Below are 19,046 nucleotides of genomic sequence, written 5' to 3'. Positions count from 1 at the left end.
GGGAGTTATCACGGTGCCAATGTCCGATTTTTGTACCCATTCATCTTAAAGCATACTTGGGGTTTCTCTGGGTCCATGGACAGCCTTACAAAAGGGCAGGCAGACATATTGCAGCCTACTCTTTTTCAGCTGACGGAGCAAACATAAAACAGCTCCGTGTCTGGTGTGGAGGGTTCACTGATCTCAAGCGGCTGATTCAACGCCACACATTACATTCACCGCCTCTGTGTCCTCATCTTGTTAGGTAGAAATTACTTTGGGCTGCTAGTGACAGACATGGGGAATAATGAGGGAACAGAAGGCAAGCTGAGGACAAAGCAGAAACTGATGCCCTGCAAACCCCCCCCCCCACCATGGGATGTACGTGGCATTCCTCAGGCACTCCTGGCCACCCTAAAGGACAAAGAAACAGTTAACCTATAGATACCACAATCCTGCAAGATTTGAGTCTCCCCCAGTTTACAAATGTCTTAGCAGTTGACAAGAACGAAGCATTTCTATCAATAACCTAGCTTCCTGGAAGGGAACGTAGATACAATTAAATGTCCTTGTAATCTGCAGGCCCCAGGAAGTTCCCAACCATCTTCATGTTAATGCCTTGCTAGAGGGAAAAACCACCTTAACTTGACAAAGGCAAGGCCTCCGGTATCCTGTGAATCTTCTTTAACATATGAAAGTATTTTCTCAACCTCCCTTTTTCCTTACCTCCCCCAACCCCATGGTATATAAATCAGCCACCCCTCACAACCCCCGTGCAGCAGCTCATTCTGCCCACGGGTCCTGTCCCCGTGCTTTAATAAACCACCAATTTTGCACCAAAGACGCCTCAAGAATTCTTTCTTGGTCGTCGGCTCCACCCCACTGAACCTCACGTGTATTCCGTGTCCTCATCAGGGAATAAATGCATAAACAAGGGAAGGGTGTCTTCTCTCTTGATGGAATGCAACCCCAGGCTGGCAGCCTCCTTGCAACGCCAAGCTCCACAATCCTCTGCCTCATGGCCTCAGGATGGCTGCAGCCGCTCCAGCCACCCCAAAGACATTCCAGGCTGCAGGAAGAAGGGCATTCCTCCCAGCTGACTCAGCCCCGTGAAGGGGATTCTGCAGATGTCCTAACCCTGGATTCCTGCTTCCATCCATAGAAACAACCAAGAATTGAGAAATGCACTAAGTGGGCACATACCTGCGGGGGGAGGGGGTAGAATCAGGTTAATCTCATCAGCCTAAAGGTGAGACAGCCTTTACCATGACTTGTCCAAGGTCTTTGATGCATTGCTTCATTGCCAAATTAAATTACTTATTTAGCAAATTTAGACGTTCCGGATGGCTTAGAAGCCTCTGGAATTTCTGCAAGAAACCTCCTTCTGGGCCTTTTTTCCCCTTCCTTTTTCTTTTTCTTTTTTTTTTTTTTTCATCTTTTATGCTTTCTTGTCTGCTTCTCATGAGTCAGGAGTCTTTTTGGTGAAACCTCCAACTCTCTCTTTCTCTCTCTCTCTGCAAAACCAACTCAGAAATCAGACGTGCAGCAGGGAGGGGGGTGGGAGGGACATGGGGACAGACGCCGGAGCAGGGGGGCTGCCTGCAGACCCACCAGGGAAGGAGGCACCGCCGAGCCCCAGGACTGTGATAAGCAGGAAGCACTCCAGGGGTCCCGGCAGAGCCGAGCTGATTTACAACCAGACTGCACAAGCCTTATCTTAATCTCCAGGGCTCTGTGTCTTTACTTGCAGCAAAGCATAGGCCAACTGGCGTAACCGGTTAGACTGGCTGTGGCTGAACTCAGTGCCCCCCGGAGGCAAGACAGACCCCTGGCTCTGAGCCAGCTCGAAACCGAGTTTCCGCCCACAGACCTCGGTGCTCCGTCTGCAAGCACAGCAAATGGGGAGCTTTGCAGGGGCTGAAGCTGAGCCCCAGGGCTGCCTGCCAGCTCCCGTCTCTGGCTGCCTTCCTCTCCCATGCCTTTATTGCAAGCTCTGTGTGAGTGTGAACAGGCTTTGAGGGGCCTGGGTGTGCACTCGAATATCCAAACTAGGGAAAGTTTGCAGGACATGGTCAGCTTTGGCGGGCCCCATAGATCAGCCTGTTAAACATCCAAGGGGGGGGCCCTGGCACAGTTGGCTATTCACATGCAAACACGCACACTAAGACCCTTAACCTCTCACACCATGCCTGAGAGCCAATGCCAAATCCACCAGAGACCTAAAGGTGAAAGAGAAAATCTGCAGAAACAATCAGAAAAAAAACTCCGGACAAAAGCATTGTCCTCTGGGGTTAGGAAGAGATTTTTAAAGGTAAGACACTCAAAGCCTGATTGACTTTCTAAAACTCAATAAATGAAGAGTTTATCAAAATTCACAGCTTGAGGGGCGCCTGGGTGGCACAGCGGTTAAGCGTCTGCCTTCGGCTCGGCGTGATCCCGGCGTTATGGGATCGNCTCAATAAATGAAGAGTTTATCAAAATTCACAGCTTGAGGGGCGCCTGGGTGGCTCAGTCGTTAAGCGTCTGCCTTCGGCTCAGGGCGTGATCCCGGTGTTATGGGATCGAGCCCCACATCAGGCTCTTCTNCAGGCTCCTCCGCTATGAGCCTGCCTTCCTCTCCCACTCCCCCTGCTTGTGTTCCCTCTCTCGCTGGCTGTCTCTATCTCTGTCGAATAAATTTTAAAAATCTTCAAAAAAAAAATTCACAGCTTGTGTGCTTCAAGGAGCACCATGAAGAAAAGGAAAAGATAAGCCGCAGATGGGGAGAAAAACATTTCCAAATGGATACAACTCCATGATAAGGAGACAAACCCTCTAAAAAGTGGGCAAAAGATGTGCATTTTACTAAAGACGGTAACAATGACTAATCAGCACCTACAAGGGTAATTGGTCTGCATTTCCTAACTCAGGAGCAGTTGCCAGAAAGAAACCCCATTCTGCCTCAACTTGTTTGCAGTCCCGCCAAAACCCATCAGCACCCGGGCTGTTCATGGGCATTCAAGCACCAAACAATGGCTTCAGCAAGATAGGACCGAGGCATTACATTCTATTTTGTTCCCTTACATCTACACACCTTCGGCCGCCCCACAAAGTCACTATATCTGCAGGTGCTTCTCCCCACGTGGCATTTCCTCCTGTCCCCAAATAATACTTGGAAAATATTTCTAGAACTAAAGTGTAAAAAAACAAAACACACACAAACCCACCTTTTATGTACAACATATTAGTGATAGTACAGGTCAAATCATGCCTCTTGGGGACTCAACTTATACAATAGTGTAGTCCTGACCTCACACAGCACAGTTTCTGGCATTGGCCTTATTCAGGTAACAACATCGTATTATACCTCTCACACGGATGTTATTGAGAAACCCTCAGAATGTTCTGACCTACTCATTTTTTGAATTAGTACATGTCACAGTGCCTGTCATACAGAGAATTCAATAACGACGGGACGGACGGATGGAAGGATGGAAGGATGGATGGATGGATGGATGGATGGATGGATGGATAGAGGTATGATGGATGCATAAGTGGATGATTGATGGCTGGATGAGTGGTTGGGTGGAAGGACGGATAAATGGCTGGATGGGTGGATGGATGGATGGATACATGAGTGGATGGACGGATGGATGAACAGAAGTATGATGAGTGGATGAGTGGAGAATGGATAGATGATGATGAATGAATGGATGGCTGGATGACTGGATGGATGAATAGGTGGATAGGTGGATGGGTGGATGGATGATGGATGAATAGGGGAATAATGGGTGGAGGAGTGGATAATGGATAGATGAAAGGATGGGTGGATGGATGGATGTATGGATAGATGGATGAAAAGAGGTATGATAGGTAGGTAAGTGGATGGATGAGTGGGTGGGTGAGTGCTTGGATGAAAGGATGGGCTGATGGATGGATAGACGGATGCATGGATGGATGGATGAGTGACTGGAAGATGGATGGATGGATGGATGGATGGATTGAATGAATGAATGTGTGACATTGAAAAACAATGCTGGGAAATGGGTACCTTCCCTTGAGAGACCTTAGGGAATTTCACACAGTGAGAAGTGAACAGTTCTACACATTTTACTGCTACAAGCAATTCTGAAAAAAAATGGTGATTTAAATTTACTGTAGGACAGACACCCACGTCCCTTCCCTCTGTGACATATAAAATATTATACTGATGACTCAGAACACACACAAACACACACCAGAAGGGACACCATGTCGCTCTTTTAAAATTTTAATCAAAGTGCATCAGCATCCATTCAAATCAGAAGATATAGACCAGAATGCATAACAAAAGTCTGTACTGAACAGACACTTTAAGCGACTGAACCACTGTCCAGAAACAGGAGTTCTCTTCCCCACAGAAGCTGAACCAGACTCAAATATTTGTCACCTAGACTCCTCCTTCTAAAGTATGTCAGACCCAGGCTCCTGTTTTTCATAACCCAACACCACAGCACCCAGCACCCACGGTCTTTCCCCAGAACAAGTTTACAGTGTTACTCTAATGGTTCATTACCATCCCGACTCAATCCCTGTAAGGCTATATCCATATGGCTGTCTTCACGCAGCTCTGGAAGCATCGAATGTATGATGCCCAGTCAAGACCGCAGACCATGAGCCACCCACACATAAAGAAAACAACCCCTCCGTAACTCACTTCTTGCAAAAGCTCACACCACAACTAACGTCACGCGTTTCCACAGATTCCCTTACCCAAGGGCTCAGCTGCTTGACATGATGTAAGATGTGGCCAAACGCGCCCACCAAGTTACAGCATAGCCATCACGCCGTGGTCCAAACCTGTCTGTATGAAACCCTTCGATGTTCCACGCTGTGCACGATAAACAAAGCATTCTAACTCGTAAGAAATCACATTTCCCTCTCTTGCACAGTGGCGCCCGTTTTTAATAATGGTGGTGGCCATGAGCAGTGACCCTGTGCGCCGTTCCAACACACTGCATGAATTCACAAAATCAGGATACTTCTGAAGATGAGGATTTCTCGTAGAATAAAGCATCCAGTCTCATAAAACTGAGAATTCTCCCCAAAACAGCTGCGTTGAAGTGGTCTGGAGAACACGGTGACTCGACTCATTATTTCGGACTGAGGTACTGATATCCAGCAGAGCGCGGTCCAGTGTGATGGACTGCAAACGTATCTGTCTCTACAGAAAGAGCCTCTGCTGTTAGTGAGTGAGGGGTCATCAGAACCACCCGGAGTAAACCCTTGGTTCTTCCCAACCAGAAGACGCTCCGTCTCCCAAGCCAGCTAGAATCTCCCTTCCGCATTACCTCCGGCGTTTCCCAAACCAGGCATCCGCCAACGGCACTTGGCAGTCCCATTGGGTTTTGCAGAAGAGAAACCAGAGCTGTAGTGCTGCTCAGATGTGCTCCGTGAAGCCTACATGAGACTCACCCTCAAGATGTCTGAACACCTACCTAGTCCTCAAGGAAAGGACTTTCCATTGTCGAGGCTTCCTGAGGTCCTGAGTACATATACCGGTGTCATTAGCTTAGGGGCAGAAGAGAATCTGCAGTGACGTCTAACCTTACGTGGGGTAGCGATGGTAGCACCCGCCCAAGGCAGCAACCCAGAGCTCCTTGGAGCAGGACCAGAGAACATGAGCAAGGGTCTACCAGAAGTTTATCCCTGCTCCCGGTTGCTGAGAAGAACTGATGTCTCAGGGAAGCCGAGAAGGCATGGGTAGCTTGGATCAGTAGGGCACAGGGGGTAGGGGGACTTTAAGCTGGGTTTTTTATGGTCTACATTATTTTTGTGAGGCACTCAAGTTGGTCAGCCATAAATAGAGGCACATAGTTGAACACCTGTTCCCTTCCAAGGGCCTGGAGGAGATGTCCGCATTCACGGGACCATGCAACAGAACACTGCCTAACCACATGCGGCGGAATGCGACCCCTCGGGTTACTGCAGAAACCGGTCCAGCTTCTCCTGGATGCGGGCGAAGGCATCCTTCCCCATGTAATCAATGCGCCCCTCCTCCCATTTTCTCCTTTCTTCCTCGGGACTCAGCTCCTTGACCTTCTCTTCGATGGAAATCTCGAAAACAGACATGGCCAGGTCAACCTAGGGAGGACAAGCAGACAGGAGAAGGTTTTCGGAGCCATCACTGGCATAACACGATATCCGGTTTGGCGACTAGTTCTACAAACGAACCTTAGTTCTTTTGAACAAAATACGTGGCGTTTAATATAATACTCTTAGAAGAAGATGCTTTTCCTGGCCACATGGTGTGAAATTTTATAAAATATTATCGTACGTGTGTTCACTTTTTCATAAGAAGTGTTTTAATTTTTACCACTAAACCATTTTGCACACGCACCTGTACCGATCTAATGGTTCCACCCACCCGAAACCTCGATGCTTTGTATCACCGTATATAATCAAACTACAGAAATCAAGAACATTTCGCCTTATACGAATAAAACCTATAGTAGTTTGGACAGCCTGCCAAAACCATTTAAATAATAACCCCAGTGGTTTTCTGTTTGCAAACGGCAGGGTTTTTATCTTCCTAAAGCCAAAATACGAGAGAATGTATAAACACACACATGTGCAAACGCACGCACACAACACGAACCTTTTGTTTGGCACTCAAACGGGTCAACAAACGTAGTACGTACATTTGCTTTAAAAAAAATTTTTTTTTTTTTTATCTGACAGAGATAGAGACAGCCAGCGAGAGAGGGAACACAAGCAGGGGGAGTGGGAGAGGAAGAAGCAGGCTCATAGCAGAGGAGCCCGATGTGGGGCTCGATCCCATAACGCCGGGATCACGCCCTGAGCTGAAGGCAGACGCTCAACCGCTGTGCCACCCAGGCGCCCCTAAAAATTTCTTACCACGGATTAGAAAGAGAGGTCTAAAAATATGCATGTGCTGATGATGCACTCATGCGCACACGCATGCTACAGGTGACACTCAGGTGTTCCCCAGATGCTGTGTGTGTCAGTGAGATGATACCAGATGCCAGATGGTGAAATTAGAATTTCAAAGCCACTGGGCTTATGGGACTTTCTACTCTGATTATTTACAACAGTGTCTTTGAAGAGCTTGTACGGATAACGTTCTGTTTTCTACCCTTGTTCCCGGAAATCGCGTTGAAACGTTGCCATCCTATTGGCCAAGGGAATAGCAAGAGTTCAAAAAAAATGATTTTCCGTGAGACCTTGGCCCTCCTTTCCTCTAAGAGCTTGGATTCGGGCTCAGTGCATGTCTGGGAACGAAAACTTTCTGGAATTAACAGGACCCACAGCGCACACGGTACCGTATCGCCCGACACCAAACAGTGTGGTGACTGCGTCATCCGTGATAGCAAGAGAGGTATGTATCTAGGAAAACCACAGACTCCCTTGGGTTCATGACACACAGTATTATACTAAACAGCAAGGGTCATCCACAGTAGAGACACATAGCGGAGGAGAAAGTCAAGTGCCCCAGTTAAGCGTACAAGTCATGGAGCGCCTCTCCTGGGCGCTCACAACGCTCCCTCCCCAGGAGCCTTCCGCTGGGAGCAGCGCTGGTGGAAGGGCTGGCGGTAACCTGTAGGAGCCAGGCACAATCACAGATTCCTCCAAACCACTGCTGGGTCTAATCCCCACCCCCACCTCCCACTTTCCCAGGTGGGCACCCCCGTCTCCACCTCATGGATCAGAGAAGGTAATGAACTTGCCAACGGTTCAAAATAGTGCATTTGGCATTTACGACATTGACAAAGTAAGAGGGAGAAAAAGCGTACACGTTTTCTCCAGCAGTACATTCTAGTAAAGGCGTCGTGCAAACTAACGTAGGTATTATATAGTAGACCATACTGCAAATGTTGCTATAAACTAAATATCGGCGTCCCTCCCTAATTCACACGAACCCCCATAGGATAGTATGAGGAGGGCGGGCCTTTGGCAGGTGCTCTGGTTATGACGCTGGAGCCCCCATGAATGGGATGAGTGTCATTATAAAAGGGACCCCGGAGAGCTCCCTCACCCCTCGCTCTGGGTGTGGACACGGCAACAAGATGGAGGTCTATGAACCAGGAAGCAGGTCTCACCTTGACCTTGGACATCCAGCCCCCGGAAGTGAGAGAAAAAAATGCACTATGTGCAGAAGTCCCCCGGGCTATCATATTTTGCTAACAGCCACTCAAACAGACACATGCTCCATACCAACTTATCAGACACCCAATGCTGGCTCTAGAGCCATACTGACTATTTCTTAAAGACCAAAAGGTATCATTCAATCACTGTTAGAAAAAAAATTTTTTTTTTGCAATTGCTTCCATTCAGCGTATCCGCGGAAAGAAGGAAATTTAAGACAAGGACATCTGGAAGAGGAAGGAAAGCATGGCATGCTCCATTTGGCTCCAAATGTTTACCCCCGGATTGTTTTTGCTTCTACCCTCTTCATTTGAGACAACGGCTCGCTGGGCAATCGTTTCCTTGATCGCCCGCCGGACAGAAGAACAGCAAAGCCCCTGAACGTCAATTAACTTTTGCGAAGAGCGTTTAAAGAGAGAAAGGCCGTGATGAGTAAGGACGGGAAAGAAAGTGACCAAGCACCCCAGGCAAATGTGGGAAAGGAGAAAGATGAATGAGAAGCACCAAGAGAGGCAGGCAGAGTCTTATTTCAACCAAGTCAGGCCGGACGTTGAGGTACCGGCAGGTGCGTGAGGACTGCGGCCCCCGTGATAGCAGACAGCATCCAGCAGGAGTGCCAGACAGGACAATTAGGGTACCACCTCCAAAGCATCCTGAGGACTGGGGTCCCCGGTGACATCCACAGGGGGCTCCTGGCTTGGTTCCAAGATTTCCACAGATGGGCCACCTTCTGCTTTATCCGCGGGCTGCTAGAAACATAACCATTCCATCGTTAGTCTGCGGACGGCTTCAGGCAACTACAGTTTTCACCACGAGGACAGAGAACTCTGCGGGGAGGAGGGGGGAAATAAGATCAAAGGAACGTGCCGTGCCAAACGGCCCTTTCCACAAAGACTAGAAAGGGGGGCTTCCCACTTCCACCTTCTCCCCTGACACCCACCATTTCTCACACAAGATGAGATGCTGCAAGTCTTTATGGAATGCACCAAAGCTAATTTTTCAGACAGGGATTCAATTACAATTCACCCCTGAATAATGTGGGGTTAGGTGTACTGACCCACACAGAGTCAAAAATCCAAGTATAACTGTTGACTCCCCCAAAACTTAACTACCAATAGCCTACTGTTGACCAAAAGCCTTAGCAATAACATAAAAAGTCGATCAACACATATCTTGCACGTTCTATGTATTATAGCCTGTATTCTTACAATAAAGTAGGCTGGAGAAAAGAAAGCGTGATTAAGACAATCACAAGATGTGAAAACACATTTATAGTACCATACTGTATTAATCGAAAAAACTCCACATAGAGGTGGACCCATGCAGTTCAACCCTGTGTCGCTCAAGCGTTGACTACAGTTGCTACCAAACGCCCGTGCACACGCTTTACTAAGCTCATGTCTCAATGAGCACAGCAGAGTCGGACCTCAATTTTCTGGAGATGCATGGCAGCAAAAGCCCAGATTCATGAGGGCAAATTTGCAGAAACGGGTAGGACTCGTAATCCTACAATACTGATATTAAACACGGATCCAAAATCCTACCAAAAAAAAATTTTTTAAAGGGAACATATATGTCACGGTGATGTTACACCTTTGTCATTCTCCCTGAAGGAAAACGGGCTAACCAAATGACTAACAGAAATCTGAAGAGACACCCAGGTCCTGTGTAGACTAATCACACCTGTATTCAGGGTTGGGAAAACCATTCAGAAGGATCACGGGATGAAGAAGAAAAGCCTGGGGAATCTTCTTTGGTATTCGATGGACAAAGACAGGCCAAGAAAACAACAGTAGGAGCCGCGGAGGATGTGCGTAAGGAGTGTAAATGAGGTATACCGAGGTGGTCTGGGTCCCTGAGGAGTCTGCACATTGGGGGGAGGGTGGCGACAATGGGTCACACCTCGCTCCAGCGGATGTCTCAAGTTCAGGCCACCCTATCGTCTGTCATAAAGAAAGAAAGAAAAGAAAATTAGGATAACCCTCCTGCAAATGTCTGAAAACACCCGATCTATTTTGTTTGCCTCCACGATACAAAGACATCATGACAAAGAACAGGTGTGGGGCAGACGGTGCCAGGCTCACCAATTCCCGCGTCTGCTCCTTTGTCTTGGGCTCTCGTGCCGCCGTCTTCTGTGTACCTACGTGGAGCCACGCGACATTCTCACCGACACCACTGAGATGCGATGGGACTCACCCCCACTGACGTGGGATACACTTTTCCTACCTTCTTTACTCACAGGTCAGGTGCAGAGGAAGATCCCTCCAACCTGTTTCAACCGGGGTCTCATGAGGAAGCAAACCCCTACACAAAGCAATTCGAGTGACTATTTTCTCAGTGCTTCTAAGGACGGTCCTTGGCTAAGATCATTCCAGGTGCAGAGGAGATAAAATAATGCATTGTGTGCGATGGCTGGCTTCAGCAGGACAGCCTAATTCTCTCTCAGAGAGCCACAGGGGACAAGGGACACCCTAGAAGAAGTTGGACCACACCTACAGGAGGATCCTGGACCCCTTGGTGACTGCATGGAACCCAGCATGACTTTGCCACCACGGCTGACGGGGACATAGACACAGATTTTTACCTATTTGGGGCTGATTGTTATACAGCAAGCCTAATCAATTCATGGTCAGGAAGCAAGCTTGAGCCCACGGGCTGGGGGCCATAAATGGTCCAAAGGCTTCTGCAAGACTAACCTAATCGCTGTCTGCCAAAGAGGCTAGAGAACATTGACACATTTCCCAATGGTCCCTGCAAACACGCCGCAGCAATCATGTGGGCAGGCGGGGTTGTGCTTGCGATAGGAATATAATAAAGCAGTGGCATCTTATTCCCCCTTGAGGCGGCCAAGAGGCTGTAGGAAGAACTTGAGCAGACAGTTTGGCAGTGCTCTGCGGTTGAGGAACCCATAAATGGTGAGGTATTCAGGAGGGACCCTCTAAACACCACAGGTTTTCATAAGGGACTGCACTAAAAGGACAACAGGAAATAGAACAGCTCTTACAAACACAGAAGCCCAATTTCACACCAGGTCAACCTCACACAGGGTGGGGGCAAACCACCTCTATGAAAACTTCCCACGGTGGGGGGGCGGTGGGAAGCAATGCTCTCTGAATGATGATAATATGATTCAGCACTCCCAGTGATCCCTGCAATTTTTCCACATGCAATGTGTTGTGTCATATCAAAAATCAATTAGCACGGGGCGCCTGGTGGCGCAGTCGTTAAGCGTCTGCCTTCGGCTCAGGGCGTGATCCCGGCGTTATGGGATCGAGCCCCACATCAGGCTCCTCCACTATGAGCCTGCTTCTTCCTCTCCCACTCCCCCTGCTTGTGTTCCCTCTCGCTGGCTGTCTCTATCTCTGTCAAATAAATAAATAAAATCTTTAAAAAAAAAAAAAAATCAATTAGCACAGAGCCGGACAAGACCAAATGAATGAAAAGCAAGAGGAAAAACAGAATCAAACCCCAAGAACAGATCCACATGAAATCCAGATCTATGATTTATCAGACATGGACTATAACCAAGTGTAAGAAATACTTTAAATGAAATAAAGGGACAAGTTGGAGCACTTCCACAAAGTGTGGAAATGGTCCTATTAAATAGTTGATGTTTATTGGGGTTAAAAACACAATCACTGCCATTAAGTGTTCAGGATGTGGGTTTAACAACTGATTAAACACAACCAAAGAGAAGATCGGTTAACTGGAAAATAGGCCAGAAGAATGAGGCATGGAAAGACAGATAGGAGGAAAATTAAGAGAAGGGAGTCACAGATATGGCAAACATGGTAACAAGTCATAATTAGGAAGGTGTAATTAGGATTACAAGAGGACAGGAGAGTGGGGAGAGGGAAAGAGAGAAAGGGGAGAGGGAAAGACAGAAAGAGGGAGACTGAGAGAGACAGAATGGGCAAAAGGAATACAGACTCAAGGTACTGAATTTGTAGAGAAAGTCAGAAGATTAACAGACAACATCGTCAAAATGCCCTTGTAAAAAGAACTCCCAAGTGAGAATTCTACATCCAGGAAAAGATGGCCCCAAATGAAGGTTAAATAAAGGAATTTTCAGATATACAAATGGAGGGGATTTTTCAGCATGAAGCCTAAATTAAAACAAATAATAAAGGAAGTTTTTTGGGGAGAAGACAAGTATTAACAGATAGAAAGAATAAAATACGGAATGAAAATAAAATGACATAGCTAAGTGAACTTGGCCCGTGTAAAGTAGCTATAGAATTAAAATAGACAACAAGGGAACAAATGCGGAAGGAAAGGAACAGTCTGAAAGCCTTCTGGAGTCCTTCTATTTCCCGGAAGTGGCAAAGTCCTAAATATATCACGTCATGTCAAAGTTAGGAATGAGAACTGGAATCTCTGGGTAACGACTTAAAAAATAAAATAATGCAAAACTGATATGTGAAAGGAGGCTAAAATGGAGGAACTAAAAATACATTAATCAGTCCAAAGAAAGATTAAAAAGAGAGAAAAGATCTCTCAAATCTGTGATAATAAAGGGCAAACCGAGGGACAGATTTAAACGTAAATATACCAGTTATTATATTGTCAACAAAGTACCCCAGTTAAAAGGCAAAAACTATTTGGATAAAAGGAAAACAAAACCTCATTCTGAACATCTTAAAGGGTTACACACCTTAAACATAAGAACACAGAAAGGTTGACAAGAAAAATATATACCATATATTTGACATATATACGACAGGAACAAGATATACCATATACGTACTAACCAAAACAAAGTGATAAACGTCAGTAGAAATATCTCATAACAACAGGAAGATGTGCCAAGAATAAATAGTAACTTTAAACGTCTTGCTTTGTTAACAGGTTTTTTTGAAGTATAATTTCCATATTATACGTTGGACTAACCTGTACACGTCGGTAAATTTTGACACAATCAAGAGAGTAAACACCTATCATCCCGAAAGTTTCCATAATCATCTCTCCCTCCTTCCTCCACCATCCCCAGGGAACCTCTCATCTTCTGTGTGTCACTGTAGATTATTTTATATTTTCTAGAATTATACAGAAATGGAACCTCATGGTATGTTTTATCGTTTCTTTGGCTTCTTCGACTCGGTAAAATTATCCTTTGCAACTTTGCTGACTGGATTGATAGTTCATTCCTCTTCACTACTGAGTAGTGTTCCAGTGTGTGGATGGACCACACTTTATCCTTTGACATGCTGATGGACGCTTGAGTCCTGTCCAGTTTTGAGCTATTACCAATGAATCTGCAGGGCACCTGGGGTCCTCAGTCAGTTGAGCATCTGCCTTTAGCTCAGATCATGATCTCAGGGTCCTGGGATCAAGCCCCGAGTCAGGCTCCCTGCTCAGCAGGAAGCCTGCTTCTCCCACTGCCTGCCGCTCCCCTTGCTTGTGTTCTCTCTCTCTAAAAAAATCTTTAAAAAAAAAAACACCCCAAAACAAATCAATCTGCTATTTTCGTAAGAACATATACATTCATTTCTCTTGAGTAAATACCTAGGAGTGGAATGGCTAGATCCCATGTTAGATGTATGAGCAACATTTTCAGAAATTACTGGACAGTTTTTCACTTGCAGATGAAGTAATGGCGTGTATAGAATAACCAACAGAATCCAGGCACAATCTTAGTGTTTACAATGACACTATTTATCATGGCCTCAAAACCCCCCAAAACCAGGAATAACTCTAGCAAAATGTATGCAAGGTCTTTACTAAAAAGTTTAACATACTGAAAGAAATTTAAGAAGATCTAAAAGTAGAAATATACTAAGCCCATTGAACGGAAGACTCAAACTTTGGTGATATTAATCCTTCTAAAACCCATCTATAGGGGCACCTGGGTGGCACAGCGGTTAAGCGTCTGCCTTCGGCTCAGGGCGTGATCCGGGTGTTATGGGATCGAGCCCCACATCAGGCTCCTCCGCTATGAGCCTGCTTCTTCCTCTCCCACTCCCCCTGCTTGTGTTCCCTCTCTCGCTGGCTGTCTCTATCTCTGTCAAATAAATAAATAAAATCTTTAAAAAACATAAAAATAAAAAAAATAAAACCCATCTATAGATTCAATGTAATCCCAGTCAAAATTCCAGAATATTTTGTTTTCTTTTGTTTTCCAAGACACTGCAAAGCTGATCTTAATACTCACATGGAAATTTAAAGGAGATTTAGAAGAGGCAGGGAAAGAAGAAAAAAGTTGTAGTACTTGCTTGACCCGTAATGAGACTTATTTTAAAGCCATGGTAATTATGGCAGTATGTTTTTGGTGCAAGAAAAGGAAAAATAAAAGGATCGAGAATCTGGAAGTAGACACATCTACATATGGGCAAAGGAATCATGACAGAGGAGGCGGGAGATAATGGTGTTATTCATAACCCGTGCTGAGTTAATGATAGATCCCCCTATAACAGTAATGAATGTTGACCCCAAACTCATTCGTTATCTAACATTCATTCCAAGGGGATTATAGTTACCTATAAAAGACAGGAACAATAAAATTCTGTAAGACAACCAAGGTGATTACCTCCATGACCTTAGCTTAGGGACAGATTTCCTAAAGAGTCAACAAAACATATGACCCATAAAGGAAATCTTAAAACCTGGCTACACTATAAACTTCTATCCTCGAAGGATGCCACGTGGGGACTGAAAGGGGAACAGAGTAGGAGAAAGTATTTATACCATCACTGAAAAAGAACCTGGCATCTAGAATATATACACATTGTTAAGACTCCAACTTAAAAAAAAAGAGGGAATACTGGAGGAAAAAAATGGTCAAAATATTGGAACGAGCATTTCCAAAAGAGTCAAAGCTTGATAAGCACCTAGGAATTGGTGCAAGTTAACTCAACATCATCTCAAACATGTAAAGTAAAACCACAAGGAGATGCCCCACGTGCTCACTGAGACTTTGGAAGGTTGCTGAAGACAGAGCCATCGGGGCCCCTATATCCTGCTAGGGGTACAACCACTTGCAAAATCCTTGGCAGAATCTACTAACGCAAAAGGGTACACAGGCATGCCCTTTAATCTAACGACCCCGCCATCAAGGATAACCTCTCCAAAAATGCTTAGCAAAAGCAACAGAACGCATGTATGAGGCTCCTCCTGGTAGAGTTACCCACATGACCCAAAATGGCAGCGTGTCTGCCAACACTAGAATTAATCAAAACATTATGTCTCACTACAATTTGATAATAGGCAGCCTACGAGAATCAATGAACTACGGATTCACTCAGCAAGATGAACGGATCTCCTGAAGATGTCAAGTGAAAGAGACCAGACTGAAAAGCACGTACTGTGGGATCCCGTTTGTAAGGAGCTCAAAAGCACTCACAGGTAAGTGGTGTGAGTCAAGGTCAGGATAGCATTTCCTAGTGGGTAAGAGGGTATAAGAGGTGTTTTGGGCTGAGTTTCTGGATCTGGATTGTGGCTATTTAGGGTTTTTTTTCACTCTGAAAATGCATCAAGATGTATACTTATCATATGTGCCCTTTTTTTTTACATGTATGTTATCTGTCAACAAAAAGTTTTATGAAAAAACAAAATAAGATGTTCTAAGAAACCACAATAAAAACAACCAATAACTTCAAAAAACTAAAGGGCATTCCAAATCTTTTCCTTAACTACATTTCCCCACCCACGATACTGAAGGACAAGACGCTTGGCTGTGAAGACAGTAAATGGAAAATATTATTTCTCTAATACATTAATTTATATGGGAAGAAAATTAGACATTCATGAGCTTTACTTTTGAAAACTGAGAGCCCCTTGTCAATACTTTTGCCATCATTTGAAGGATGCCATCTTCAATAAGGATCTCAAATTCAGGACCCAGCCCTTGTACGTTTATAGGAATTTATGAAAATAATCTTTTCTTTCTTTTTTAGACTGGGTTCCAGGTCCCCGAATTGTAGACCCAAAGTCAATAATTCAATACATGCCCGGTAGGTGGCAGCAATGCTGCATACTTAATTCCCAAAAAAGGCACTATAACCCAGATCCTTTTTTTTGTTTTTGTTTCTATTTCAAGTTTTTATTTAAATTCTAGTTAGTTAACATATAGTGTAATATTTGTTTCAGGAGTAGAATTTAGTGATGCTTCCCTTCCTTTGAAAAGGGTGAGGACTTCATCGCTTTTAGAGACATTGTCCTCTTCAGTCAAGCCACCGAGATTTCTTCAAAAGTCAATCACCACAATGCATTATTCACGGGTGGTAGGATGGCAAGGGGGGATACAGAGGGTGGGAATAGGGGATCAAAGGATGTAGCAGACACCCCGAAACACTCTTGTTTATACTCTTTTTATTCCAGCAAAGTGTTCAATGTGCTGTGGGCTGCCAACATAACTCCCCCAGCTGCTTAGGGTTAAGTCTGTATTTACGTATCGAAGTGGCTTCATTTCCACCTCCAGCTCTTTCTCCAGCAGCCGTCCATTCCTGAGCCCTTGTCTGGATCCGTGTCCTCCTCCCCGGGAAATACGATGCGTGAAAGGGGTGCTCACAGTACTCTGCCTGGAGCCCCTTCTCCTCTGAGTGTCCAGGACACAGAGGAGTGAGCTCAGTGGGACCCCAGATACCTGAGTACCCCCCCTTTCCCTTGGATCCTCAGAGATGGCACCCTTCTGGTCATAATTACACATTTCAATGGACAAGAATGCCTACCCTTGCTGCCTCTGCATGCCTGGAGGACCCCATCTTCCTGTGAGCACTTTAAAATGAATCAAAGTTATATCTCCAGGTGGATCGTTCTGTATGCCTTCCTCTGGCTGCTTCCTTTGCAATCTGTAGACACAGGTCATTCATTGCAGGTACCTGCTGTTTGGAGATGTTTTCGAAGCCTGGGGTGTGGGAGCGTGTAGGTGAGCTGCAGCCCGGCCAGTCCATTACAGCCACCAAGACGAGAGATCAGAGTTCCACAGTTACTTGTGAGGACTAGTTAAATACCCTGAACTGCACACATTCAACCCACCTGGGGAGTCATCTCCCCTCTACCGACCCCTGGCCTTGGGCTCAGACTCCACTGAGTGCAGCAAGACGGTAGCCCCAGGTCCCATCTATAGACCCCAGTCCCTGTAGGGACACAAGAAGGGCTTTCATTTTCAATGACATTTCTCCTCTTGTTTGAGGACTTGTTCTGAACCCACTTTTCTCCAATTCTTGGGATCTTTTCCCACCCTCCTCGTTTCCCCAATACTGCCCCTTAAGGATGGGGTAGGGTTTGGGGCCACAGCAAACTTGCCCAAGTGGCACCACAATCTTCTGCCATGGATGGAGCCAGTTGTCCCCGTGTCTGGGCTGTTGGTGGCGGACTTGTGTACTTTAGCTGCCGGTGTCCAGCTCAGCAGGCATCGAGGGAACACTATCCTGAGATGGAGATTCTTTCCATCAGCTTTGCCCAGAAGCCCTGGTCCCTCTTGCAGGAAGAGCTCCCCTGGGCCTGGCTCTGCTGGCTTGGGTTGAAACGCCGCTTGCAAACACTCAGACGCAAAGACAGTATCTGTTGTCTATGTCAGACCTTCACCAACAATTACGAAGCCAAAACTGAGATATGAAGTAAACACCAAGAAAACCCACAGCAATCGAGGAAATCGAAATTAATGAACCAAATGTGGAGAAGACAGTTCTAATGAAACCGAAGTGCTCTTTGCAGTGTGAATGTGGTTCCGGTTCTTCTGAGATGGGCACAGCGTGGGCCGCGGGCTGCAAGCCTCCTAGAGTTTCTGCAAAATCTCTGTCTGTACTGCGCTCCTTGATTTTCAGGACCGGTGACAACCCACGGGGTCCCACGAGCAGCTGAAGGATCCGGAACCCACAGTTGCTTCTGAAACAGGAGGGCAGTCCTTGGGAATGGAGTGGTGTCCACGTGATGGAGAACAGGCTTTTATCAATGACTCTGAGGTCTCCTTTTAAGTGATGATCCTTGGGTCCCAGCTAGAAAACAGCTAATACACACTATCAAATGATAGAACACGATTAAAATGAGATCATCGGGATTTAGAAAGAGGGTTGTGGATGAGTCAGCGCTCTCCGGAGAAACAGAACCAATAGGACTTACAGATTTACAGGGATGTATTATGAGAGACCAGCTTGTACAATGATGAAGGCTGAGAAGAGTTCCAGTCGATCTTCTGCAAGATGGAAGCCGAGGAAAACAAGTAGTGATACTCAGTTGGGTCCAAAGACCTGAGAAGCAGGAACGCTAATGCCAAGTCCCAGCTGCCACCGAGTAAGTCTGCCCTTCCTCTACTTTTTGTTCGATTCAAGCCCTCCATGGGTTGGGATGCGGCCCACCCACCTTGTGGAGGGGAATCTTCTTTATTCCACCTACCCATTCAAACACTCATGACTTCCAGAAACACCCTCACAGACACACCCAGAAATGACGTTTTACCAGCTATCTGGGGGTCCCTTAGCCCAGTCACACTGACGGATTGAAATCAACCATCATGGTGGAGAAAGGGTTTTTCTGAGCAATGCTTCACTGAGTCCAAGTGTCTGCTCAACGTTTGGTGGGAACGCTGAATTTCCTTAAAGATCTTTTTACAGGCATGGCTCCTGGGGACAGAACAGGGAGCAGTCGTACACGTACTGTAAGAGCTTAACACGCTGATTCTTCACATTCCTGCAACAAGCAGATGCCTTTATTGAACTCACATGTGGCACTTCTGGGGGCCACATCCAGACTGTGGTGGGCTCAGCGTACCGTCAGGAGAAATGAGAAACCAGGAAATGCTCCCTTTCTACTACCACTGTTTTTACTGTACAAACCTGAGGGTCTTTTCAATTTGTTTGGGTTGATGTGAAATCTAAACTCAAAGGCTATTAACAACTTGACAATGTAATTTGTTCCAAATTATAATAAACAATAGAGTGCTGTCCACTAAATGCTAAAATTTAAACATCGATTGCTCCCAATCAATGAGACACAGTTCTCCCAAA

General features: G+C 45.9%; 1 protein-coding gene across 7 annotated transcripts in view; it reads right to left on the bottom strand.

Moving 5' to 3' along the window:
- Window positions 1-4,194: 4,194 nt before the first annotated feature.
- GYG2 (glycogenin 2) overlaps window positions 4,195-19,046 on the bottom strand; it is a 39,604-nt gene continuing 24,752 nt past the window's right edge. For 5 of the 7 annotated variants that reach the window (XM_034649296.1, XM_034649293.1, XM_034649294.1 and 2 more), the window contains 3 exons: window positions 9,942-10,046; window positions 8,745-8,852; window positions 4,195-6,081 (listed from right to left, as the gene is read on the bottom strand). In XM_034649296.1, coding sequence (XP_034505187.1) covers window positions 5,920-6,081; window positions 8,745-8,852; window positions 9,942-10,046 — 375 coding nt within the window. In that variant the 3' untranslated portion in view covers window positions 4,195-5,919. The remainder of the gene's footprint in view (window positions 6,082-8,744; window positions 8,853-9,941; window positions 10,047-19,046) is intronic. The other 2 variants (XM_034649292.1, XM_034649297.1) reach the window with 2 other exon arrangements.

Source organism: Ailuropoda melanoleuca, chromosome X (genome assembly GCF_002007445.2).
Source record: "Ailuropoda melanoleuca isolate Jingjing chromosome X, ASM200744v2, whole genome shotgun sequence".
Lineage (NCBI taxonomy): Eukaryota > Metazoa > Chordata > Mammalia > Carnivora > Ursidae > Ailuropoda > Ailuropoda melanoleuca.
Note: the sequence above shows the minus strand (reverse complement) of the source record. Positions and strands in the feature narration are given on the sequence as shown.